The sequence below is a fragment of the Tursiops truncatus genome, chromosome 14, assembly GCF_011762595.2.
Source record: "Tursiops truncatus isolate mTurTru1 chromosome 14, mTurTru1.mat.Y, whole genome shotgun sequence".
In the NCBI taxonomy this organism is placed as follows: Eukaryota; Metazoa; Chordata; class Mammalia; order Artiodactyla; family Delphinidae; genus Tursiops; species Tursiops truncatus.
This window is the reverse complement of record NC_047047.1, coordinates 10,981,942-11,008,675: the sequence shown is the minus strand read 5'-3', so window position 1 is coordinate 11,008,675 and position 26,734 is coordinate 10,981,942. Positions and strand designations below refer to the sequence as shown.

At 47.8% G+C, this 26,734-nt stretch overlaps 1 protein-coding gene across 1 annotated transcript in view; it reads right to left on the bottom strand.

Moving 5' to 3' along the window:
* MERTK (MER proto-oncogene, tyrosine kinase) overlaps window positions 1-26,734 on the bottom strand; it is a 111,575-nt gene that overhangs the window by 73,525 nt on the left and 11,316 nt on the right. Inside the window, exons 2-4 of the mRNA XM_033838402.2 lie at window positions 15,181-15,601; window positions 4,588-4,688; window positions 1,338-1,511 (exon numbers count right to left, since the gene is read on the bottom strand). Of these exons, the coding sequence (XP_033694293.1) occupies window positions 1,338-1,511; window positions 4,588-4,688; window positions 15,181-15,601 (696 nt within the window). The remainder of the gene's footprint in view (window positions 1-1,337; window positions 1,512-4,587; window positions 4,689-15,180; window positions 15,602-26,734) is intronic.

Sequence of the window (26,734 nt, the reverse complement as noted above, 5' to 3'; positions counted from 1 at the left end):
CGGGAACCAGAGCGCGCAGGTCCTGTGAGCGGGGGCAGGACGGACTCTGAGTGCCAGTCAAAGATAATGGGAAGCCCCTGAAGGGTTCCAGCAGGCGGGGGACACGAACTGCCATGGAGGACGAGAGTGGGGACAAGGCTAGAAGCAAAGAGACCAGTTAGGAAGTTACTGCAGTGCTGTGGGCAAGAGCTGGCAGTGACGTGGACCAGGGCACTGCAGCAGGGACAGAGAAAAGACAGATTTGAGATGTACTGTTGGAGCAGAACTGACAACCTGCTGATGCATTCAGTGAGGAAAAGGAGAAGGAAGGAAGGATGGGCAAATGGTGATATCATTTACTAAGATGGGGAACTCTGGGGCAGAGCAAGTCTTGGGGGGAAATCAAGAGTTTCATTTTAAGACGCTTCCATACCCAGTAAGTGGAAATGCCAAGCAAGGAGCTTGAAGCTCAGGGGGGAGGTCTGAGCTGGAGACATGAAGTTCAAGGTTGTCATCACACAGATGGTCGCGAAGCCAGGGGCCCAAAGGAACTCTCAGAGGTGGGTCCAGGACTGAGCCCTAGGGCACCCTCCCACATTCAGAACTCCTGTCAAGGGAAGAGGACGAGTCGGGAGGCAGGAAGGAAGCCAGGAAGACAGGGCTTCCTGAAGGTCACCTCTGGCGTGCGCATCCCTCAGAACGTTTGCTGAGTGTGTGAAAAAAAGAAAGGATCGGGGCTGGTAACCTTGCCAGATGTTGCTGGAAGATGCAGTGACAGGAGCCAAAGAGGAGCCCGCTGGATTCAGCGGCACAGAAACATCAGTGGCGCGGACCCCGAGAGCGCTGTCGGAGGAGCACGGCAAGGAAGCCAGGGCACGCCCATTCGGAGGGAAATCAGATGACCGCTGACCATCAGGGCGGCCACGGCCTCACAGTGACTCAGTCCTCCCGCAGCCAACCCCGTGGCCAACGCACCTTCCTTGCCGCCAAACCTCGCTGAGGTCGTCCCATCAGTGGTTCCTGAAATGCAAGCCCTGCCAGCCAGCAGGGCCACAGCTGCCACGGAAGACGTGAGCAGGGCTCCCGCTGCCCAGGCTCAAGGACTCTGGCCACTTCGCCAACTTAACCACAGACACCCGCGGTGGCCGTATCCCCACGCCCCAGTCCTGCCCTGTGACCTCTGACCCCCGAGATTCCCCCCCGCCTCCCCCTCCACCTGGCCCCTACCCGCAGCTGCCTCACCTGCGGTTTCATCCGCCTCGACTCCCTGCTGCTGTGCACACGGCGCTCATCAAACTTCTGCTCCCCTTCCACCATTCCAGGGCAAACAGTATGGAAATCCCACAACTCAGACTCACCAGGGACAGTCAGAACGGAGGGGGATTTTTCTGGAAGTTCATTGACACGGCTGCTGTTCTGAACCCAGAAAATGTTGACGGGCTCAGGTGGGCCCACGGCCTGACAGGTGAGGTTGAAGGCTGTGTTTCTGGTGACATTCATGCTCTCAGGCTGCCTCGTAAAGTGAGGAAGTCCTGCAGAGGAAGAGGTGAGCGAAAGAAGCTATTAGATCCACAGGCCGAGGCACAGCCCCCAGGGGAATGGAAACCACACGGGAGCTTGGCAGCGGGAGCCTCCTCTGTCCACCACCCAGGTCTGAAACGGCCAGTTTTTACCTCCCTGAAGTTGGGTAGGAAAGAACAAAGGGGCTAATTCCTGCCAGCCTAGCCCTAGCCTGTCTTCTAGGACACTTTCCCAAAGGAGTCATGGTGATTCAGAACTGTTTTTTTTCAGAAGGGAGGCCTAGCAGTTCTGAAATTAGGTGTTGCTCAAACTCCTGGGAAAGGCTGGCAGGTTTTCAGGATTCCTTACCAATAAACACAAAGTGAAAACAAAGCCACGTAAGAATCTACCCATTTTTTTTTCTTTTTTAAATTTAAGCATACTTGATTTACAACGTTGTTATTAGTTTCAGGTGTACGGCAGAGTAATTCAGTTATACATATGTAAAAATATATTCTTTTTCAGATTCTTTTCCATTATAGGTTATTACAACATATTGAATATAGTTCAATATCAACTATATTGTGCTATACAGGAGGTCCTTGTTGTTTATCTATTTTATATATAGTAGTGTGTATATGCTAAACCCTAACTCCTAGTTTACCCCTTCGCTTCTTTCCCCTTTGGTAACCACAAGTTTGTTTCCTATGTCTGTGAGTCTGGTTCTGTTTTGTAAATAAGCTCCTTTGTATCAGTTTTTTAGATTCCACATATAAGTGGTATCATATGATATTTGTCTTTCTCTTTCTGACTTACTTTACTTGTATGATAATCTCCAGGTCCATCCATGTGGCTACAAATGGCAATATTTCATCCTTTTTATGGCTGAGTAATATTCCAGTATATACACCACATCTTCTTTATCCATTCGTCTGTTGATGGACGCTTAGGTTCCTTCCATGTCTTGGCAATTGTAAATAGTACTGCTGTGAACATTGGGGTGCATGTATCTTTTCAAATTAAAGTTTTTGTCTTTTCCAGATATATGCCCAGGAGTGAGATTGCTGGATCATATGGTAACTCTATTTTTAGTTTTTAAGGAACCTCCATGTTGGCTGCATCAATTTACATTCCCACCAACAGTATACGAGGGTTCCCTTTTCTCCACACCCTCCCCAGTGTTTATTATTTGTAGACTTTTTTGGATGATGGCCATTCTGAACGGTGTGGTCTGCCTGTTTTTGAGGACAACCTATTTTGTGTGAGACTTTCAGGTGAGGGATAATAAATTTTAAAATCTGTACACTCGTACAGGGCTGAGCACTTCTCCAAGCACATTCTCATGAAGAGTATAGACAGAGTTACACAGTTACAACCCCAAGATCTCCCACTATGATCCCAGAACCGGGGTCATAGGGAAGGGACGTTAAGAATAGCTCAGAGAAAACCAGTTGGTACTTATTTGGGGCATGTGACAAAAATTTGACAGATCAAGCTAACTGGCCTCAGACGTTTAAGCTGTGTTCTTTTGGGACTGGGAGCTCACAGCTCTGGTCCCAGCAGGACTGATGTGGGAGTGGTAAAATGGGATTCTTTTTTCATGTATCAAAGTTTTGCAAAACTCCATTTGCACCTAACTCATTCCTGCCCTGGGCATTTTTTCTGGGATTTTACAAGTGAAATGTCCTCTGAATAGTTTTCCCAGATTAGCAGCAAATGTAGCAACCCTCCCCTCTGGCTGATGCAGACAGATCCCTGTGGCACTGGCTGTGCAGCCTGGGATGGGCTCAGAGCAAAGCTCCAAAAGAGACTCTGAGGGGCCCCTCCCTCAGGCCTCTTGCAGCATTAGAGGGTATCAAGTTCACGTCTGCAAAAGAAAGGGTAGCTCAGCAGCCTTTTTGTGGGAGATGCTTCTCGTTGAAGTTCCTTGAAAAGCTAATCACCTGCTCTAAAGCCTTTGATGAGGAGGGTCGGGAGAAAGCAGAAAAGTTGTTCTGAAGGCTCTGCACCTCAGCGAGCAGGGACCCTGGAGGGCAGCCCCTAGGACAGTGGGGAGCGGCCACTTGGGGTGATAATGAAGATGCTTCCTCCTCAAAGCCTCACTTGACAGGCCCTGCCATTGCCGAACCGGACGTGCAAACCCCGAGATGCAGGACCCGGGCCCCCCTGGCCTGGCTCACCTGTGCATCAGCTCACGTTCCCCACGAGAGTCCAACTTCCTTGAGGGCAGAGACTGCCTTCTCCTTGCCTGTTGCTCCAGCTCCCCCACCAAGCCCATCTCGTGTCATGGCATCGAACTGCACTGAATCACGCGCCTGACAAATCCTAGGGCCTAAAAAGGAATCCCAGGCCAAGCTGCAGGACCAATCAAGAAAACGGCTCACTCTCCCTGATTTCCCCGTCTGCATAAGCAAGACAGTAACAGATACTGAATAATAAACAAATTGGCACTTGACCAGGTGAGTGGCATCTGATGCCAGCACTGAGAACTGGATAATAGGTTGCATTTTGTTTCTTAACATAAAAAGACTTCAGTTGTTTTAAATTGTAAATAACCTTAGGACAAGGAGGTCCACAATCTCTTTTTAGCTCAGCCATAGCGCGTAGGATAGAGCTAAATCTCTAAGAATTAAGTGAATTTCATAACTACCTGAAGTCTGCAAAGCAGATGGCCTTGTAAAATTTCAGTGCTTATGGATTTGCAAGGTTTGCATACAGAGTTACCAATGGGATAAATTAGGAATTTGAGAGTAACATATATATGCTACTATATATAAAATAGATAAACAACAAGGACCTACTGTATAGCTCGGGGAACTAGCCTCAATATTTTGTAATAGCCTATATGGGAAAAGAATCTGAAAAAGAATATATATATATATACATATATATATATATACACACACATATAATAAACTGAATCACTTTGCCGTATACCTGAAACTAACACAACATTGTAAATCAACTATACCTCAATAAAAACAATTAAAAAAACAAACAAACAAATGGGCATGCCCAACTCTGGAGCATTATACACGAAGCGATTAATGCAGGCTCTACAACAAACCGCCCTGTGGCAACTGGACACCCTGTGGCCTCTGGACTCACCTTGCACCTCGACGTAGATGGGGTCAGACACGATCTCGTCATTGTTTATTTTCATCTTACAGATATACGACCCATTGTCTGAACGCTGCACACTGGTTATGCTTCCGGGAGAAACACAAAGATATTTATCGTGACGACCTTTAGAGTTTCTGCTATAGGAATGGAACATTCTTCAACTTCTTTGTCCTTCGCGGTGATGATTAACATGGCTAATGTGTGTCACGTGTGTCTCAACACGGCTAGGTCACAGTACCCAGATCCTTGGTCAAACGTTACTCTAGATGTAAAGATATTTTTCTGTGAAGGTGTTTTTCAGGTGTGATGAATATTCCGACCAGTCGACTCAAAGCAAAGCAGATGACCCTCCATCGCTTGGGTGGGCCTCGTGTAGTCCGTTAAATGCCTTATGAGCATAGACTGAGGTCTTCCGAGGAACAGGAAATCCTGCCTCCAAACTGCATTTGGGCCTCAAGGCTGCAACATCAACTCTTCCCTGGGCCTCCCACTGACACCCCACAGATTTCAGAGTTGGCAGCACCCACAATTACATTAGCCAATCCTTAAAATAAATTTCTCTCGCTCTCTTTGTGTTTGTGTGTGTCTGTGTGTGTGTGTGTGTGTCCTCTACCGGTTCTGTTTCTCTGAAGAATCCGGTCTAACACATATATTGTCACTTGTCTGGACTTCCATGGTAGGCTCTGTACCAGGGTTCTCTATATCAGAGTACCACCCCTCCAGGCATTTTGCAAATTTGTGGAGTTGTTTTGGATGGTCACAAATAACTAGGGGCGACATGGTTTTCAGGGGCCAGGGGCAACTTTTCCACATCCCAAATGACCTTCTTCTTTTTTTTTTTTTTTGGTACGCGGGCCTCTCACTGTTGTGGCCTCTGCCGTTGCAGAGCACAGGCTCCGGACGCGCAGGCTCAGCGGCCATGGCTCACGGGCCCAGCCGCTCCGCGGCATGTGGGATCTTCCCAGACCGGGGCACAAATCCGTGTCCCCTGCATCGGCAGGCGGACTCTCAACCACAGCGCCACCAGGGAAGCCCCCAAATGACCTTCTGAGACTAGAACCTAATCTCACTGTACACACACACAAAGTATTTTGCCTGGTGTTAATATCCATGTCATTTCCCAGGACCGTGAAAATGGAGGGCCAGTATCCCTTTGTCCTGTTTGGAACTTGGCTGTGACTCAGTCATCGTCTGGAAGATGGATCATCGACAGCACTGCTCCGTCTGCAGCTGCCATGTGCCTGGGGGCAAGTCACTGTGGACTTTATTATAATCTCTCCTGGTGTGGTCACACCCAGCATTTACATATTCACATTCATATTATTTAATTATCAATTGCCTTCCTTTCGTTTCCCTCTTATTACAGGATGAACATAAGATATCTTATATAAACAGGCAGCCTTGGCTCTAAGAGGTTCAGAGTCCTGCTTGCCAATTTCCCAATGTGTTTGCAAACAGGGAGTTACACCACAGACGTGAAACCCGCTCTTAGCCGGGGTGGGAAGGGGTGAGACAATGAGGCACACTTTGAAATGCTCTCAGATGCTCTCCTACAGAGGATGCCTTTATTAGCCCCAAGCACTGATTTCTTCTCTGCCCATCAGACACAACCAAGAAGACTGTGAATGAAGGAAAAAGAAAAAAGAAGAAAAACGTGGAGGGGTCCACCTGCCTTCCTAGCAGCTTGTTCCCCGATATAACTAGTTTATCCCAAAGCAAAATAAAATCTGTCCGCAACCTGTCAAGGGCTACGGCTTAAGGCTTAAAAGAGACCAGGAAGCTGGCAAGGTCAGAAGGGGCAGCTGCCAGGGTTATTAACACAGCACAGTCACCACCAGGAGCTGACAGGCGGCAGTGAAGGGTCCCCGGCCTCTAGAAGCCACGGTTTTCAGAACAAACACTGGACACTGGTAAATACCGCTTCTCCCAACACTATTCTGCAGACCCCTATTAGCCTATGATAAACAGAGTAACGAAGGTACACATGAAGAACGGCATCAGGGGGCTTCCCTGGTGGCGCAGTGGTTGGGGGTCTGCCTGCGATGCAGGGGACACAGGTTCGTGCCCTGGTCCGGGAAGATCCCACGTGCCGCGGAGCGGCTGGGCCCGTGAGCCATGGCCGCTGAGCCTGCGCGTCCGGAGCCTGTGCTCCGCAACGGGAGAGGCCGCAACAGTGAGAGGCCCGCGTACCGCAAAAAAAAAAAGAACGGCATGAGTCAGAACTACGAGGGCCAGAGCTGCTTGGGTTAGCATCACCTCCTTAACGGTCTCAGGATCCAGCAGTGTGACGGTCCCCTGTCCCCTGCATTTCCTGATGTGCCAATCTAAGCAGTGCCCCATTGACTGGGAATACGCTGTCTTCCCCTCTCCCCTCATTCCTATGTAGGAGCGATATAATTCTGGAAGGCACCTGATGAATGACTGTTGGACTTGGGGAGGATGCAGGGGTCAAGGAAAGGCCGGTCTCTCCATGCTTTAGGGCAGGAGCTGAATGTCACAATGCTTAGAGGTCACCAGGAGAAGACGGAAAGAGACCTCACAGGACAAATATCTCCAAATAACGGGCTAGCTGACGCTTCCCCTAGAATCTACCAGGATATCAAGGTGACAGGAAGGGGCTGAAGAAAGCGGGAGGGGAGCAGGCGTCTAGGACGATGCGCTGCCCATCGTGGGTAACACCCAGAGGCTGGATGGTACGACGTGGCTTTCAGCAGCTCCTGCAGATTCTCCGCGGCTGACCTGTCTAGTCTTAGCAGTTCCAAGGGAAACCAAGGTTACGGCTACTGAAGAGAGGATCCTTTCTACTCATCACTTTACAAGAAGCAACATTTTCTTGAGGCAAGACTCAGGGAGGGGCTGGCTGCGGCAGACAATGAGATCTGACAGGCTGAGGACACCTACGCCCTCGGAAAACTGGGCTCTGGCTCACGGCCTGGGACCCCAGTGCTGTAGCAGGCTTGCTGCGTGACTCAGTGAGCCAGGGACCGGAGAGGAAGTGAAGGCCAGAGAGGGAGGCAGGGCACATCCCCAGGGGGACCGCACCCAGCCCAGGTATGGTCAGCACTCCGGGAACCCAAGAAGCCAGCAGGCACAAATAACCTTCGGCAGCAGAAATCAGACCACACAAAAAAGTCCAGGAGTACCTTCAACTAACCAGCAAGGAAAATTCAGACTAGGAGTAAAGCACGAGAATGCAAAGGGAATGTGATCAAAACTTGGTCTTTACTCATTCGCATCAGGCAGGATCTAGCGTCACTGGGTGAAAAGGACAACGTGTCTGCGTTAATTAGCAAGTCCAGATCCATCTTACCTATAGCACAGGAAACGTTTTTCACAAATCATTCTCTTGTTGCTTTCTAGACATCACGTAAAGGCTCCCAGGATGATGGCAGTGTGGGGGGGTGGGACTGGAGATGGGCGACTGGTCCCCAATCTCCTCCCTCTCCCCCGCAGAAACAGCAGGAAAGGCTCTGAGCTCAGAATAGCAACCTAGGCATTCGGACGATGACTGAGTAAGGAGTTCCAGAAAGAACACAGAAAGGGGAGGAGGGAGGCGTCATTCAGGAAAATGTCCAGAACTGGCGATACGGGTCTTCCCTCACCTGACACCTAGGTGGGCAGCACAGCAAGAGAGACAAGACCCACCAAGGGGCTTCACCAGGCAATGTCACACCTCTAAGACAAAGTGGAGACCCCCCAGAAGCTTCCAGAGAAAAGAAAAGCAGGTGATTTACGAGGGAATCAGAAACGTGTCATGCTTCTCAAGAACAACTCTGAGAGCGAAAAGGAAACGGAGCAATGATTTCAAGATGACAACAGGAAATTATTTTCCTTTAAAATTCTGTATCTGGCCAAACTACCTCAAGGTGGAGGTGGGAAAAACATGGCATTTTCAGACACGTGAGGGCCCAGCAAGTGAGTAGAGGCTGGGCTCCAGGCCAAGGTGACGGGGTAAAGCCAGGAAGAGGGGGAGCTGGGCTCCAGGGAACAGATGCTGGAAGTCAGCAGGAACGAGGCTCCCCAAAATGAAAGCAAAGTTGACTCAGCCACAGACCCCAGACCTGGAGGGCAACGTGTCTGGGCTGGAGGAAAAGGGACAGCTCCAGGACTGGCGCCTCCAAGGAAAAACACCAGTCCTGAGAATCTGGTCATTTTGAGAGGAGGTGCATTATTTTCCTTTAAAACGTGGGGGGAGAAAGAGCGATTGAAACTTAGACAATTCAGTGAACCAACAGGCAAGGAAACTATTAAATTCAGGAAAATCAAAAAGCTCTATAACAAGTACGATGTAATTACAGTTGACTACATGATTTGGCTGAAAATAGCATTTCCATAGCCACAAAAATTGTGAACTCTGGGTACTGATTTAACCACAGCTATGAGTAGTACCCTACTAGATTAACACACCATGCTGGGGCCTGGCACAGGCATGCACACACACCACACGTACACATACACACACACACGACTCATGGACTGAATATCTCTGGAAAGCTACCCAGTAAACGGGTCACCTCAGCTCCCCACTGGGAAAGAGCAAGGGGGCTGGAATGCAAGAGATAACTTTTGGACAGTTAGACTACTTTACCGTGTGCAGGCACTTAAAAAAAAAAGTATAAGAATTCCATCAGCTTTTGGTCAAACATCTGAACAGGGGAAGACCAAAGAAACCACAGATTCTGCCACAGTGTCTAGACAGGAACCACCTGGAGAGAGCCATGGCGGTGGGACAGCAGCTGCAAAAGCCCATCACACCAGCATCCCCTCAGCTGACGTAGCCCCAGGGCATCCTACAAGGACACACAGCATCTCTCTGGCCCTCAGACCTATTACAACTAGGCTGGCCTGCTCAGAAATGGCTCGCAAGGAGTACCTAAGCTCTCAAGCCTTCTTAGAAGACATATAAAAAAGGACCAATATTGGATGAATGCCTAGAGTAGTCAAATTCACAGGGAAAGAATGTGGAATAGAGGTTACCGAGGGCTGGAGGGGAGGGGGAGTGGGGAGTTAGTGTTTCACGGGTATGGAGTTTCAGTTTGAGATGATGAAAGAGCTCTGGAGATGGATGGTGGTGACAGTGGCATGACGTCGTGAATGTACTCAAGGCCACTGACTTGGATATTCAAAAAGGGTTAAAATGGTAAGTTGTTTTTGTTTTGTTTTTTTTTTGCGGTACGCGGGCCTCTCACTGTTGTGGCATCTCCTGCTGCGGAGCACAGGCTCCGGACGCGCAGGCTCAGCGGCCATGGCTCATGGGCCCAGCCGCTCCGCAGCACGTGGGATCTTCCCGGACCGGGGCACGAACCCGTGTCCCCTGCATCGGCAGGCGGACTCTCAACCACTGCGCCACCAGAGAAGCCCTAAAATGGTAAGTTTTATGTTATGTGTATGTTACCACAATAAAAAAAAAAGCCATGAAAAATGGAAAGAAAAACTTTTAAAAGAAATACAAAGACGATCCACTGCTAAGCATCCTGTTTTACCCTTTGCCGTCGTTCAAACGGCGCTGACAGCATTCCATGGATCACCCGAGTTCGGGGATCTTGGACAAAACCTGAGCTGAAAGGAAGTCTGAATATAAAGCAAGTCCAAAAGTCTCAGGGATCAATGGCTAAAAATAACTTTTCCAGCTGATGGTTTGGCTCAACAAATTAGGTTCTTACTTTCTAGATGTTTGGCTGATTTCTCATGCACGATTCCATTTTGGGGTAAAGAACAGCCAGCAATGGTACCAGGCAGATGCACACCCGCACCCCGCCCCGCCTGTGGCAAGGGTCTCGGCACACAGCGCCTGCGGGGGCGCCGCCAACACAAGCGTCTCAGGCGCCAGGAGCCCGCAGGGACCCAAACTACCTACTTAACATGTTTACCAAGAAAATGTAGGAAGAAAGTAAAATCCTTCTAGCTTTAGCTACTGGGAAGGATGCCAGAATTTAAAGAGTACTGGGAATACCTAGACTACAAAGAAAACAAACATCAAATACCTTCCCTCCTCCATAAATCACCCAATAACTAAATGTGCTGGGCCTGTCAGTTTACAGGAACATCAGCTTCTGTTTTTGCTTGAGGGTGAGTCTCCCCAAGTCTTCTGATCTCAAGGCTGGTGCCTTCCTGATGAGGGAGTGTTTCCACCGAAGCGAGAGAGCTTTCTACACCCCATACCAGATTTTTGAGCTACGTCCCACAAATTACACCGTCCTTTAGAGACTTCACGGGAAGCTCTTGGCTAAAGAGGGTCCTGGGGCTGGACGAGCTGATAACAGGTGTAGATGGGGCGGGATACTGGTTGGAGTGTCAAGGGGGATGCTCAGCCTGGTGACCTAAGTCCCACAGTCTAGCAACTGCTTTCAAGTGATGTACCATGCACGGGGTGGTGGGGGGTAAGTAGGGAGGCTGGTGTGGATTTTCAGTATTCACCACCAAGCTATCAGTTAAGAATACTCCAACCTACTAGCAGACACTGAATGCTTCCTACACCCATGAATGAAAGATGACTCGACTCTGTCAATAATAATAGACAACTAAGTGAAACGTGAACTGTTAGCACAGGACAGACCCAGCTCAAGAGGGCATCTGGATTTGAAGTCCCACATCAGTTACTTCTTCCCTTGTGTATGCCACCAACCTTGGCATTTTGAAAATAATTTTTAAGGTTTTCCCTTTATAATTTCATTTGCACTCTCTATAAATGAATCTGTTTTACAATAGCAAGTTACAGTGGCATTAAAATAAATATTAAAAATATTAAAAAATAATTAAATATAAATATTAAATAATATTAAATATTAAAATATTTTGAAGACTTTTAGCAATATAGGTAAATGTTCATCCTACAATGATAAGTGCATGAAATAAGACATACATCTATGTAATAAAATACTAATTTGATTTCAAGCATCTTAGAGTTCTATATGCTTGGAAAAGTTTTCTTGGGGTTGTGGGCCATAGTTTCCTTCTCTGTACTTGTTTGGTATCTTCCAAGTATTTAACAAAATACATACAACTATGAAAACAAAATACATATGTAACTATTAAAATAACTTAAAAAATGCACATATAGAGGAGCTAAGACCAAGTAGTTTCAGAAATCTTCTGGGGATACTCTCACGCATGATGCCAAAACAAATCTCCTTTAAGCTTTCCAGGGTACATGGGACTCATGCTGAAATGCCTGTGAGCTCCTCCTATCATTCCCACCCTCCCACACCTAGTTTCAATAAACTGAGGGTTGACTGCAAGATGTGGTCCCCCCTGAGCAGCAGAAGTGTCCTTCCCTTGGTCCTGATGCAGGGCCCTCCTCCCCTAAAGGCCAAATCTAAAATCTGATGGCAACACTACCTTAAACACATCACCATCACCTTAGCGCTTCTGCACTTGACATTTGAGTCTTCCTTCCCCTCCATTCTGTTCACAAGCAGAAGGACAGGGACCAGGTCTGTCCTTCGTGTCTCAATGCCCAGACGTTCAGGGCAAGGCTGGCTGATTTTATAACTAGTGGGCGGTTGCCTGTGTTGTGATTTGAAAACAAAATCTCTATTCCTTGTGTCCAAAATGATGTCACCAGTCAATGTTCAAGCTTTCCTTAGTGTAAATTACTTATCCCATTCTTTCCTTCCTTTGGAAAGGAAAGCACTATGATGGCCACTGTGAGAGAGTGGAAGGAATAACAGATGAAAGTTCCAGTGCTTTAAATCTGCACGCCTCTTAAACTACACCTTCAACCAGGACAGGTTTTGTTTTAGGATGAAAGACCAGAAGCGTGACTAATCCTAATGTTTAGAATGAGGAGTTTGGGAGTTTAAGTGTGGGGTGGGCAAAAGCCAAGGGTCTGCATGATATGAAAGAGAAAGCATGAACCAATATCAGGCTAAGAGAGTTAAATGCAGCATCCACAATCTGCCAGGCTTCAGCGACTCACAGCTGCTTCGTATTTAAAGCACAAGTGCAGGTGCAAACTGTGGACTCCCCGATCCGGAGACCTAATCATTTCAAAATTCATGTCCATTCTGTCCTTTTTTATTATAATAACCTTATAGAAAAATGGTTCCGTGATCTAACTTAAAATACTTTGTGTTTTTCTTTATAGTTCCTCTGACCCCTGCCTATATACGGACATCTATCTTTTGCACATTCCCTTAAATAAACGTGGTCCATGCCGGTCCTGTTAGTGGCAACTCCAGCAAAGTTGCAGGCTAACGAATTCCTGATAAAATGGCATCTATTGAAAACCTAGAACTAGTGTTTAACTCTTCACTGTTTCTGGGAACCAGAGTGGATTTCCTCAGGGCCCGTGAAGATTTGAGAAGAGAGGATACTGCAGGTGTGCATATCAGGCCCCCTGGTTAAGGATGACCAGCTTACTACCTAGTGATCCTGAGCAAGACACCCTACTCTTAAGGACCTCAGGGTCCTCATATAAAAGACATCAAATTAGGGTCTCCAACATCCTTCTCTCTTGGGAAGAAATGACACAAATATTGATAATCTTGATCAAGTCACTGTAATTTACTTCACTGAATCACCCACAGCTACAGTGCTGCCTGTACATTACTTTAATCAAGTTGAAGAATATCCTAATGGTGGACTTACTGCTGTTCCAGATATTACTCAATTCAGCTGAGTGTCCATCCTTTGCAAGAATTCTGATCACGGAATTTGCTTAGTTGGGAGGTCACATAAGATTTTTTTCTCTTCCAAATGAGTTTATGAGAGTTCAGCCGAATACATGCAAAAGTATACATTCTTCTCTAAAGTTCTCAAAATATCACCCAGTCACCTTCTGAACTCTAAAAACATCAGCTCAGAATAAGACACCGTCTAAGTTTAAAAACTCTCCAAATCTTTTGACTCTCTAATGGCCCCTTAGAGCACACCTAGAGCTGCCAGTCAGGCGGTCCAAACCCATCTCCTTGGCAAGAAGACCAGGGAAGATGCAGCGGCTCACCCACGGTCTCATGGGGGCCGGTGGCAGGACCCCCACTTGGGACTTGCAGCCCAGAGAGCAAGGCTGTGCTTTCCTCCTAAATGACCCCGGGTGAGACGAATGTGCCAGTTTTGGTTTCTATAAGCCTTTAAACCTCATTCATTATGAAATGGTGATTTTAATTCTCCCATCAGAAGCTGTGTCTACATAATGGAAAAACATCTGTGTTTTGTAGTTGATGGAGAAAAAATATAGCCATGGGCAAGACACCCGAGTCTTGACACTGGCGGAGAATGGCAGCGCGAGAGACCCAGCCAGAGGTTAAATCGACCAACGGGAAATGCGGAAATCGTTTTCTTTCCTTGATGATGACCAAGATAACTTGGAAAATGCTAAAAAGGGGGTCATCTTATGAATGTGTTGACACGCTAAACTCTAACTGGAGTCATCAGGTCTCTGGTAACCCCGAGGTGGTTTTCTGAAAAGGAAACACACAATGATTCACCAGAAGACATGACACAGTCTGGAAGAGGCCCAAACATCAGGTTGGAGAAAGTAAAAACACAGCAGATCAAAGAGGACTCCACTCGGAGTGGAGGAATCCCAGAGAAAAGCCTCCTGAGTCAACGCTGCTCCGAATTCATTTAGAAACTTCAGTGACCACAGTCCACCTAATTCTAAAACTGTACATGCCAGGAAGTCCTGATATAAACACAAACAAACAAAACCCCTCCTGGCTAAGAGGAAAGAGTAGAGAATGAAAAGGGACGGTGAGAAGAGAAGCAGCTGTCTCACTGTCTCCAGTATCTGCGGTAGGAGGACTCAACCCTTGGGACGATGGATTATTCCACATTTATGTCCTGGCCTGGCTTATCCGTGTCACCCCCTCCAACTCACTGGGCCTGCCCCTGCCGACACAAAGTGGAATGCTGAGATGGGGAGCCACGTGGCCGAAGATCTGTCTCAATTCCCCAGACTTCACACTTTCCGCCTCCTTCCTACCCCAACAGGAGGGCAACATCTGCAGCCGCAGGGGGTGCTGGGAGAGGGAGAAGGGAGAGGAGATAGGGCAAACGAAAGGGGTGGAGGGCTGCCTTGTTTCACAAGTTCCACGCCCACCTGGTGAGTTAGATGTCTCCTCCTGCCAGGTAGGAACACTGTTCTCACTCGCTGGGAGAGCTCTTGAGTCCAGCAGGCCTTGACAGGACTTACAGGCCAGCTGGGAAGAGCATTTGATCACCAAGAGTTCCAGTAGGGCCAAAAGCCAATAGAAAAGAAATCAGCAATACAATCAGCTATTAATCTACCCTCTAAATGGACCAGTGGGGCTGCTAACACAGAAAACAGAAGGCTGTTATTTCTTTACAAGCCTTTTGCTTTTGAATCAGCAAAAGCACAACAACAACTTTTTTTTTTTTTTTTTGCGTTACGTGGGTCTCTCACCGCTGTGGCCTCTCCCGCTGCGGAGCACAGGCCCCGGAGGCGCAGGCCCAGCGGCCACGGCCCACGGGCCCAGCTGCTCTGCGGCACGTGGGATCCTCCCGGACCAGGGCACGAACCCGCGTCCCCTGCATCGGCAGGCGGACTCCCAACCACTGCGCCACCAGGGAAGCCCCACAACAACATTTTAAAAGAAAGGAAGAAAGAACACTTACCTGAAGGAAGCGATGATTGCTGTAACTTCATCATCTGGATAAAATTGAGTAATTGCATGATGGGCCCCCAGCAATTCCTTCCCATCTTTCCACCAAGAAACAGTTGCACTGTCCTGGTATATATTAGGTATGTTGATCGAGCAATTAAACTTGACATCTTTGTGTTCAGAAAGTATTATGTGGCCAACCGTGTGATTAAACGCAAGAGGCAGTAGGGACGTGGACCTGGCGGAGGTCACTCCGGGAAGGGCTGCATTTCCGGTGTGCGGTCTTCCAGGCTGGATGGGTGGAAACGTGGAGGTGGGCTGGAACCCACTGGTGTGAGGAAAGGAAAATGGTGTGTGGTCAGTCTGCAGGCTTCCCGGGAAAGATCTGGGGAACAGCGGGTTGGGCTTGGTTTCTTCGCTCACCTCAGCGACAGCTACAAAACAGAAGATTGGATTTTTAGCCTTTTAAATAATGGAGTTTTCCAAGTAGGTCCCCAACTTAATAGGCCATGATGAGAGAGTGACGGGCATCCTGAATGTCCTTAGAAAGCATGAGCTGAATTTATTTAACACACACGAATAGTGTGAATATTCTCTTTCACAAGTTCATTCATTCGCTTACTTCCTTCTTTCTAAAGAATACGTAAGAAATATAATGCCCCCGTCAAAATTTTTTCTTTTTTTAAATTGAGACATAATTGAGATATATATATATAACATATTTGTTTCAGGTGTACAATGCAGTGATTCCATACTTGTATATTTTGCCAAATGATTGCTGCAATAAGTCTACTTAATATCCATCACCACACATAGTGAGACACTTTTTTTTCTTGTGATAACTTTTAACACCTACCCTCTTAGCAACGTTTAAGTATATAATACAGTACTATTAACTACAGTCAGCATTAACTCCATTGCATTGCCAGGACTTACCTATTTTATAACTGGAAGTTTGTATCTTTTGACCACTTCACCCATTTTTTTTTTTTTTTTTTTTGGCCACCGCGCTGCGTGGCATGTGGAATCTTAGCTCCCCAACCAGGGATCGAGCCCGTGCCCCTTGCATCGGAAGCACAGAGTCTTAACCACTGGGCCGCCAGGGAAGACCCTCAACCAGTTTTTGAAATTCGTGACTCATTCCAAATCCCTCATACCCATCTCACCAGCATGGCAGGCAGGTGATGGCGCCTGAGATCACCTTCCTACTGTCTCCTCAGTCACAAGACTATGCTTGGCCAACAGTCTTGCAAAGGCTGCTACTGGTCACAAAGGGGCGAGTTTACAATTCTTGTGCCTCAGCATGACCCACCCTAAGCATGGGGGAAAAAAATCAACATGTGCTTATGTCACCAGCTATAGAATGACTTGGAGCTTCCAGCAAAATGCTTGCCTGCAGGAATAGGCCTGGAAATATTTTGATTTCATTTGACCCACAAGAATTTCTAAAAATATAGGCTCACATCAGTTGTACTTTTAGTTTTTTTTTTTTTTTGTGGTACGCGGGCCTCTCACTGTTGTGGTCTCTCCCGTTGCGGAGCACAGGCTCTGGACGCGCAGGCTCAGCGGCCATGGCTCACGGGCCCAGCCGCTCCGCGGCATGTGGGATCTTCCCGGACCGGGGCACGAACCCGTATCCGCCGCATTGGCAGGCGGACTCTCAACCACTGCGCCACCAGGGAAGCCCGTACTTTTAGTTTTAATGGCATTTTTGGAACGTACATTCTATACTAGTTGCAATTTATTCAAATACATTGACCACGGGTGGTGAGACAGGCAGGGAGGAGAGACACAGGCTGGCACCTTGTGGGTGAGTGACGGGGGTACACAGAGGCACCTCATGCCTCCTGTCATGCTCAGGACCTCACACCTTCCTGCGCTCCTGAGTGTGAGTGTGCAGGGGGTGCAGACTTAGCAAACAAGAACAAAAGACACCCAGTTAAACTTGAATTTCAGATAAACAACAAGTAATTTTTAGTATAGGGACTTCCCTGGAGGTCCAGTGGTTAAGACTTCGCCTTCCAGTGCAGGGGCTGCAGGTTCGATTCCCGGTCGGGAAACTAAGATCCCACATGCCTCGCGGCCAAAAAACCAAAACATAAACCAGAAGCAATATTGTAACAAATTCAATAAAGACTTGAGAAATGGTTCACATCAAAAAAAAAAATCTTAAAAAATTTTTTTGAGTATAAGGATTCAGTTAAGTACTTATTGGGTGAATGGAGGTACAAGCAGATTTGGGGGCAAAAGCGGGGATCTGAGAATTTGTACCTCTGGCTTCCTCCCTGCAGGTCACTCTGGACCACACGTATCCCTGAATGGAGGGCCGGGGCTCCTGCCAGGGAGTCCTCTCCATCCAGCTCTCTCTCCCCGACCAGGTCAACTCTCCCAGTTGCTGCATTTGGGAACTGCGTCCGGGGTGAATGCCAGGTTGGAGGACAAGAGGTTTCACTATAAGAAACGAGGGAGAGCTCATTGCTTGTCCTTGAGGCTGAGGTCTCAGGGGCTCTGGGAGTGCAGGGGTTCTCTGCAGGCTCTGGGGGAGGGCTTTGTGGGCCGGCTGCTGGCTGGCCTTGAGCTCAGTCGTCCAGACAGATTAGTGTGCTGTGATGGGAGTGATGATTTATTCCAAGGAGTGGACGTCAGGGTGATTCTGCAGAGAGGAGCCCCTGCCTCTCCTGTCGTCCCCACGCCAGGCAAACTTTATGTACAGGGATGGTAGGAAGAGGTGAAGCCCATCTTCTCTGATCTGGGGGGTCCCTTCTGCAGTAATGGATGCTCCCCATCTTGTCTGATTTGGGGATCCCTCTGCAGTAATGGCTGCTCTAGCTATTTATCTTATGCCTGTAGACCCTGCTCAGAACACTCTTTTTCTACAGGCTTCAAAGCACTTACAGTTCACCTCTGTCTCTTGGAGGCAAACTTACCTGCAGTCTTTCCTATTTCTTGAGGTGGGGAGTCAGGGGTTTTGTCCAAATAACTTTTTTTTTCTTGTGTGTTAAATATAAGGCAAAAAAGTAGAGTGGGAGAAACAAATGATGCTTCCTTTGGTTTGTTTAATTTCCTTAAAAACACTGAACATTCCTGGGACTTCCCTGGTGCTCCAGTGGTTAAGACTCTGCCTTCCAATGCAGGGGACACAGGTTCAACCCCCGGTTGGGGAACTAAGATCCCACATGCGGTGGGGCAACTAAGCCTGTGCGCTCTGGAGCCCGTGAGCCACAACTAGGGAGCCCATGTGCTGCAACTACTGAGCCCGCACACTCTGGAGCCCACCTGCCACAACTAGAGAGAAGCCCCGCACGCTGCAGGGAAGAGCCCGCGCACCACAATGAAAGTTCCCGCATGCCGCAACTGAGAGCTGATGCAGCCAAATAAATAAATATTTTAAAAAATTGAGCATTTCTAATTATAAAGGTAACACAAGTCTGTTGTAAAAAGTTCAAATATTTATGGGAGCACAGAAAGTATAAAATGGAAACCTGTTTTGTAATCCCAACCGTGCAAGATAACCTCTGGTTATAGTTTGGGGTATAAGCGTTAGTTTTCTATGAGCTGCTCACTGAACGAACTAATGGCAAAGCCATCCAGTCAGATGACATCACTGAAACTGGGGAGCAGTCAAACCCCGTAATCACTATGGATGGTTTAAAAGGTAACTGATCTCCACAATTTCATTTGCCAGAAGCTGGTAGTATGATTGAATTGCCAACAGATATTTATATAACAGCACCTCCAGGTCTAAGATTTGCTGTGACTGTCTAATGGGATACGGAAAGGCACTTGCCCCAGAAGACAGGCAGCAGAGGGTCCCAGGAGTTAAAGGGGGGAGGGGACACAGCTAACTGTGTGCTCGTCGGAGGCTTTCCCTGATCTCCCCACCGCCACCCTGTCTAGTTAAACCTCCCAGGTCAGGTGCTGGGACCCTCCCCTTTGTAATATCTGTAATTTCTCATTCAATTCTTTCTCCCCTGCCGGGTTGACTGAAAGTCCCCCACACTGTAGTCAGTTCCTTGGAGGTGCTCAAAATAGGTTTGTTGAATGAATAGGTAAGGGCATGAATTAAAGGAGGGGTAGGGGAGGGTTGACAGGGTTTCAAGGGGCAGAGGTGGTGGAAAACTGGAGTGAAAGGAAGAGGCCCTCATAGTTTGGGAACACCAGTTTAGCTGCAGGGTGGCGCTTCTGTGCTAGGAGAAAAATGAGAGATACAGTGAAATGAGGCTGAACGTGGAGAGCCCTGAATTGCCGCGGAGGGAATAGGGATTCCTGGAAGGTTTCTGAGCAGTGGAGGGAGAAGATGAGAGGCGTGCTTGACCGGGGCGTGGACATCTGCCTGAGAGGGAGGAAGGAGGAGGCCAGGACGTAGGAAACACAGCAGGAAGGTATCGGAGCCCTAACTATGGGAGGGGCCAGGACGTAGCAGGAAGGAGGCAGGAAAGAGAAGAGGGGCTGATCCCAACAGCATCCTCGAGTACTGCCATCACGTCAAAAAGAGAGGTCAGTTTCAGATGCAAACCACTACATACAGAATGGATAACCAACGAGGTCCTACTGTGTAGCACAGGGAACTATATTCAGTATCTTGTGATGAACCATAATGGAAAAGAATATGAAAAGGAATGTATATATAGGTATAACTGAGTCATTTTGGTATACAGCATTAGTTAACACAACATTGTAAATCAGCTATACTTCAATAATTAAAATATATATATATTAAAAAAAAAAAGATACGTCAGTTTGACACCAAATGTTTAGGAAGGGCGTAACACAGGGCAGCTCTCAGGAGTGGACACCTGGCAGCTTTATCCTGGCCATTGCTTGGATAGTGTGGCCCCCATGGGGAAAATGGGGATGTAATAATAATGGTGTCCCACAGGGTTGCGGTTAGGAATAAAGGAGTCATTACTATGTCTGGCTCATAGTAAGCGCTCAGTAAACGTTAGTGATTATCACTTCTATTACTTTCTCTTTGTATCAGTAAAACCTGCCACGGCCCAGTACTTGAGAACTGCTGATCTACAGGGGTTGACGCTGAGGGCTGAACAACCACGCATGCTTGGTGAGGTTCTCACTGCGCAGCTCTGGCAAGGAGTGGGGCTGGGATGGGGTGTCGCCCCGCAGAGTTTTCAGTGTAAACAGTGCTTTACAGCATGTGCTGTGCGGTGCATAACCTCGCCAGCTGTATATGGGGGCCTTGACTGAATACGGGTAATGTGGGAAAAGGCAAGATGAAAACGATTCCAAGGTTTTGGACCCCAAAGTCAGAGCAATGATCGATTAGAAATTACATGTTAAGCTGCTAATTTTTCAGTGTTCTGACTACTTCAGTTGTATAATGTCCCTCCCCCTGTTTTTCTTCACAGAAGTGGAAGATTTTAAAATTATTTTGTTGGTGGGGCGAGGTAGTGACAGTAGGAGGATGCGATCAGACCAAAAATCTTTTAAACTTTTACTTTTTATTAACGTGTTCTTGTCAATTCATTTTCAAGATGACAAGACCAAACGTGGCGGGCCTGTTTGATGATCCCCATTGTGGAGACAATGTTTTTAGCCAGAGTCAGAGGTGTATTAAAAGCCCACAGCCAGAGACTTAATGAGAATTTGGTCCTCTCTCCATGGCACACGTGGAAAAGCAGGCTGCCGCTGGAATTCATGAGACATCTCCCCCTTCCCTTCCCCACTCCCATCTTCTTTCACGGTTATTTTCTCACGTGGACGGGACAGAGGCTAAAGTGGGAAGTTTGGCCTCACAAGCAAATGCAGCTGAACAACTTGGATAAATGGCCTCCCACTCAGGTCCAAGAGTAGCTTGTCCACATGTTCCAGCAGTTCATCCGCCCACCCCAGGGGGCCACATCCATCCAGTCCTGGAGTTGGTCGTGGAGCGCCCCTGCTGTGTGCCCCTGTGTTTCCAATGACTACCCAGGCCTTGACCAGATTCCAAGGCCAGCTTCATAAAGACAAGGATTGTGTTACCATCATCTTCCTCCAGTGCTCAGCACGGGGACAGGCCCGTGGGATATGATTAGCAAATGTTTCTTCAGCCAACGAATAAAGTGATTAGACCTATGGTCCATTGTTTGAGGTTTGTCTTGTTTTTCTGAACAAATTTGCCTGCAGCTTCCTTGAGGGCTGGAGGCGGTATCCTCTGAACCCAGCCTGATGCCTGGCACGGAGCTGATATGCAGCAAACACCTACAGAACAAATGGGTGTGACACAGGCAGGGACACTGCTGTGGCTGGGAGTGGGACTGTGGTGGGTCTGTCGCCAGGCCTCTGCAGCAGCATCTCCTCCCCAAACCACCTGCAGCTGCGGTGGGGCAGATACTGAGGACCACAGCCTCTTGGACTCAAAACTGGTCAATGAGGGGATGCTAGGGAAGGAGCTATTTTCTGAACTATAAACGGAGCTGCCATACGATCCCACCCCTGGGCATATATCCGGAGAAAACTCTAATTCAAAAAGATACACGCACCCCTATGTTCACAGCAGCACTGTTCACGATAGCCAAGACATGGAAGCAACCTAAGTGTCCATCGACCGAAGAATGGGTAAAGAAGATGTGGTACATGTATACAATGGAATATTACTCAGCCATAAAAAAGAATGAAATAATGCTATTTGCAGCAACATGGATGGACCTGGAGATTATCATACTAAGTGAAGTAGGTGAGAGAAAGACAAATATATGATATCACTTATATGTGGAATCTAAAATAGGAGAGGAGGGAGTAGGGAGAACCCGGTGTGGCTCCCACTGGCTGGCACTGCAGCCCTGCTGTTATTTGACCCATCCAGCCCAGGTGCTTCTGGTTCCTTCCCAGGTCTTCGGGGTAGTAAAGCGGGCTGATGGCACGTAACACCAGCGTGCACTCTCCCTCCCGCGCAGCTGCCGCCCTGCCCAACCCTCCTCTTGCAGCTTAGAGGGACTCCAGGGTCAGGGAGGCGGCGTGAGGTTGCCACTCCACCCAATACCCCGGGACCTGCGATTTCAGCAGCCGCTGCTTCCTTTATCCACCTTGGGCTGTGATCCTGAAGCTTCAGTAAAAATCTAAAGGAGGGCTTCCCTGGTGGCGCAGTGGTTGAGAGTCCGCCTGCCGATGCAGGGGACACGGGTTCGTGCCCCGGTCCGGGAAGATCCCACGTGCCGCGGAGCGGCTGGGCCCGTGAGCCATGGCCGCTGAGCCTGCGCGTCCGGAGCCTGTGCTCCGCAACGGGAGAGGCCACAACGGTGAGAGGCCCGCGTACCGCAAAAAAAAAAAAAAAGAAGAAGGGCCATTCATGGGATAAATGCACCTAGTGCAGGAAAAGTGCAGGCAGAAACCGAGAGCTGACCTGAGGGAAGGGGCCCCGGCAGGGGCTTTACCGGAAACAAGGGGGAGTAATTGGTGGGTTGCATGTGTCTGGAGGGGTCACAGCCTCAGCAGAAAAAAGCAGAGGTGACAGTGAACCACTGAGATGCCCGCACCGGGTAAAAAGTGGGGTTGGTATAAAACATGGTGTTGGTGAGTCAGATTTTCTACACAGGCTCCGGTGGGCGGGCACCGGGTTGCCAGATAAAAAATGGGATGCCCCACTTACACTTGGATTTCAGATAAACAATGCCTATGTGGGTTATACTTAGTTAAGTAAATGCAACTTAGTATCCTTTAGCACAAACCAGCTGGAGCCGGTGCCCAGGGAGTTCACTGTCGCGCTCCCCCTAGGCTGGCCTCCTGGGGCCTAGAGCAGGATGAGGAAGGGGTGTAGAGGGGCAAACAGGGACCCCAACACACCAAGCAAGCTAGCCAACCTCTCTGTGCCCTCACCTGGAGGATGTGCGGCGGCTCGGGCCTCTGAGCCAAACGCATGATTATCAGGGTGACTCCTCACTCCCCCTGGCCCCCTTATGCATTGGCTGCAAAACAAAAGACTGGAGCCCCACAGGTGCCTCTTCCCCTTGCTTGGCCTTGTGCACACACTTTAGCAGTAGAAGCTCCAAGGAACTCAAAGGGCTTTAGGCAGCCCCCCATAACCCCCTTCAGCCTGCACCCCACTTTCTAACGAGCATTTGACTGTTTCTTTTTTTTTTTTTGCGGTACGCGGGCCTCTCACTGTTGTGGCCTCTCCCATTGCAGAGCACAGGCTCCGGACGCGCAGGCTCAGCAGTCATGGCTCACGGGCCCAGCCGCTCTGCAGCATGTGGGATCTTCCCGTACCGGGGCATGAACCCGCGTCCCCTGTATCGGCAGGCGGACTCTCAACCACTGCGCCACCAGGGAAGCCCCATTTGACTGTTTCTTGATAGAAGTGCTTTGCAAAAGAAGCTTCCCCAGCAGACTGCGACTGACTGACTCTTTCCCATCATTTTCTAACTCCACCGTGCTTTCAAAACCAGCAGAACATCAGGATCTCTAGGGAAGCTTTTAAAGCTCTGACGCCTAGGTTTCACCCAGAGCTTGAATTAACTGGCCAGCAGTGCAGCTTAGGCATCTCGGGATTTTAAAAAACCTCCTCTAGTGATTCTAGAGGAATTAGGGTCAGATCTAATTCCTAGAGAATTAGGGAATGGATCCATCCGGTGGCCCAAATCATCTTGTGGGGTGGGGGGCGCTCCTGAGGGTTTAGACCTGATGCTTAGAGTCCATGTGGCTTGGGAGCGTGGGAAGAACAAGAACTCTGGGGCCTGAGTTCAGTCCCAGCTCTGCCACTCAGAGGCCAGGCGCCAGTCCCTTGTCCTTCTGAGATTCAGTCTCCTCATCTGTGAAGGAAGACAGGTAACACCTCCTCCTCTCAGAGATCAGAGCAGAACACTGCGCACGGAACACTGCGCACGCACACGATCCATGCCAGTTACAGCTTTCATAACGTGAAACATCTGATCTGCCTGGTTTCAAAGGTGCAACTAGTCATGTCTGGACTATCAAAGGCCAACATATGGAACCGATTATGCTGACTTAGATCGTTCAGCCTCTTGCAGTGAAACAGGAATATATGTTTACCCAACCAAGGGTGGCTTTCCTTCTCTTTCCCCTTTGGCAGCATGCCAAGGGTCACAGAAAGGCTGAGGGGACACTTTCTGGCCAAGGTTGTGAAGCAGCCACCCCCCTGGTCCCCGGGTCATCTGGGGCTGCTTCTCCGCAAAAACCAGCTATGGTTTTCACAAGACCCGGGAGAGACGCTCTGTCCCCGAGTTTAACTCCTCTGTCCTGCCACCCCTGACACACATCCTCCAGCCCACCAATACCTGAAATCCTATTAATTTTAGTCTTTCTTTTCAGGAAAAAATAGTTCCTTCTAAAACGTGACCGTCGCTAAAGACCGAACACCTTAGCAAGCACAGTTTGTCCAAGTCTTTCTTAAGTGACAGAGGGCACAGAATTCCCTCCAAAAACAGAGTAGATGGACTTTCCCCTATTTCTTCCACTAAGTACACCTAAAAACACCGGGCATTATATTGATATATAAAACGAACATTTTTTAAAACCCTGAAGAGTGGACAGATGGTAAACCGACTAGGGACCTCAGGACCCAGGAACAACATGGTGACGAATTCCCTGGGTCTCCTTTTGTCCATTGTGTCCCAGATTTGGAAATGCTAACAGGCAAAGACAAAAAACAACAACAAAAGCCTGCTATCTCTAGTCAAAGGACTAGGAGAGGGCACCTCAGCAAGACAGAAGGCTTTTAAACAGTAAACTGCTCTCCTCCAGGCAAACAGCCCAGGAAAAACCACGGCCCCATCCCCACCCAGGCCAGAAAAGATCAAGTGGGGAGCCTAGACTTGGACCCTTCCCAGGCTGTGAAGAGGTGCTACAGATGTTCCACTGGGTGGTATCAGAGCGGACCAAGGAGGGAACAGGCACTTTCATCCCTACTGGTTGGCGTTAGTAAAGCCCACGTGGGGAGCCTCGACTTTTATTCCCACATGGCATTAACAAGGCATCCCTCCTCGTCCCCAGCAGGGTGGTATGAGAGGAAGCCTAGTAGAGATTCAGGGCTTTCACTACTCCCTAGCGTCGGTGGAGGTCAGGTGGGGAACAGTTGGAAAGTAAGCAGGCACGCCTACCCCTCCCTCAGCCAGAACTCCCACCCCACCCCTGACCAGCAGTAATGAGGACGAGGACCAGCCCATACTTAGATGTCAATGGTGGCTGAGTGGGGAACCTGGAATTCTACCCCCACCAGGCAGTGAGGCCCCCTACCAGAGCGTTTCAGAGAAAACCAAGTAAAACAAAAGACAAATAAGAGTCAGTCTCATAGTACCCCAAATGTCTAGGTTTCAGTTAAAAAATTCTGTCTGAAACTGAACGAAATACAAACACCAAGATGACAGGGAATTATCTGAAAAAGCTTTTAAAGAAGGAATCATAAAAATACTTCAATGAGCAATTATGAATATGAAACACATGAATAAAATAGGAAGCCTTAGCAAATAAATGCAAAGTCTCAGTAAAGAAAGAGAAGATTGAGAAGAGAAACAAATGGGAATTTTTGAACTAAAAAATACAATAACCAAAATAAAAAACTCAGTGGATGTGCTCAACAGCAGAATGAAGGGGCAGAGGAAAGAATCAGTGAACCAGAAGATACAGCAATAGAAAATTATCCAATCTGAACAACAGAAAAAACTGAACAGAGCCTCTGCAACCTGTAGGACTATATTACTGAAGAGCTAACATTTGTATCATCAGAGTCCTGGAAGGAGAAGACAAAGATGGCAAGGCTGAAAAAGCGCTTGAAGAAATAATGGCTGAAAACTCCCCAAATATGACAAAAGATATAAACCTACAAAATTAAACATCTGAATGAACCCAAAATAAGATAACCCCCCAAAATACCCACAGCAAGGTACATTATAATCAAAATTCTGAATACTAAAGACAAAGAAAACATTTTGAAAGCACTGAGAGAGAGAGATGACACCTTACCTAGAGGGGAAAACCAATTCATATGACAGTGAATTTCTCATTAAAAACCATGGAGGATAGAAGGAAGTGGCCATTTTCCTAAGTGATGAGAGAAAAGGAATGTCAACTCAGAATTCTTCTGGAATGAAGGGGAAATCAAAATATTCTCATATTAAGGAAAACTAAGAGAATTTGTCATCAGCAGACCTACTCTAAAAGAACAGCTAAAGGAAATTCTCTAAACAGAAAAGAAACAATAAAAAAAGAAAACCTGAATCATCAGGAGGGAGGAAAAAACACAGAAAGCAAGAATACTGGTCAATACAATAGAATTTCTTCCTCCTCTTGATTTTTCTAAACTACATCTGATGGTTGAAGAAAAACTGTAACACTGTCTGATGTGGTTTTATATATGAAGAGGAAATATTTAAGATAATTATGCTTTAAATGGGGGAGGTAAAGGGACTTAGAAGAAGGTAGGGATTCTACAATTCACTTGAACTGGTAAAACATCAACACCTAATAGACCACAAATTACATTAAATGTAAATGACATAAATATTTCCATTAAAAGACAGATAATGGCAGAGTAGATTAAAACACATGACCCAACTATCTGCCAGTTATAAAAAAATCACTCCAAATATAATGATATAGGCAAGTTGAACAAAAAG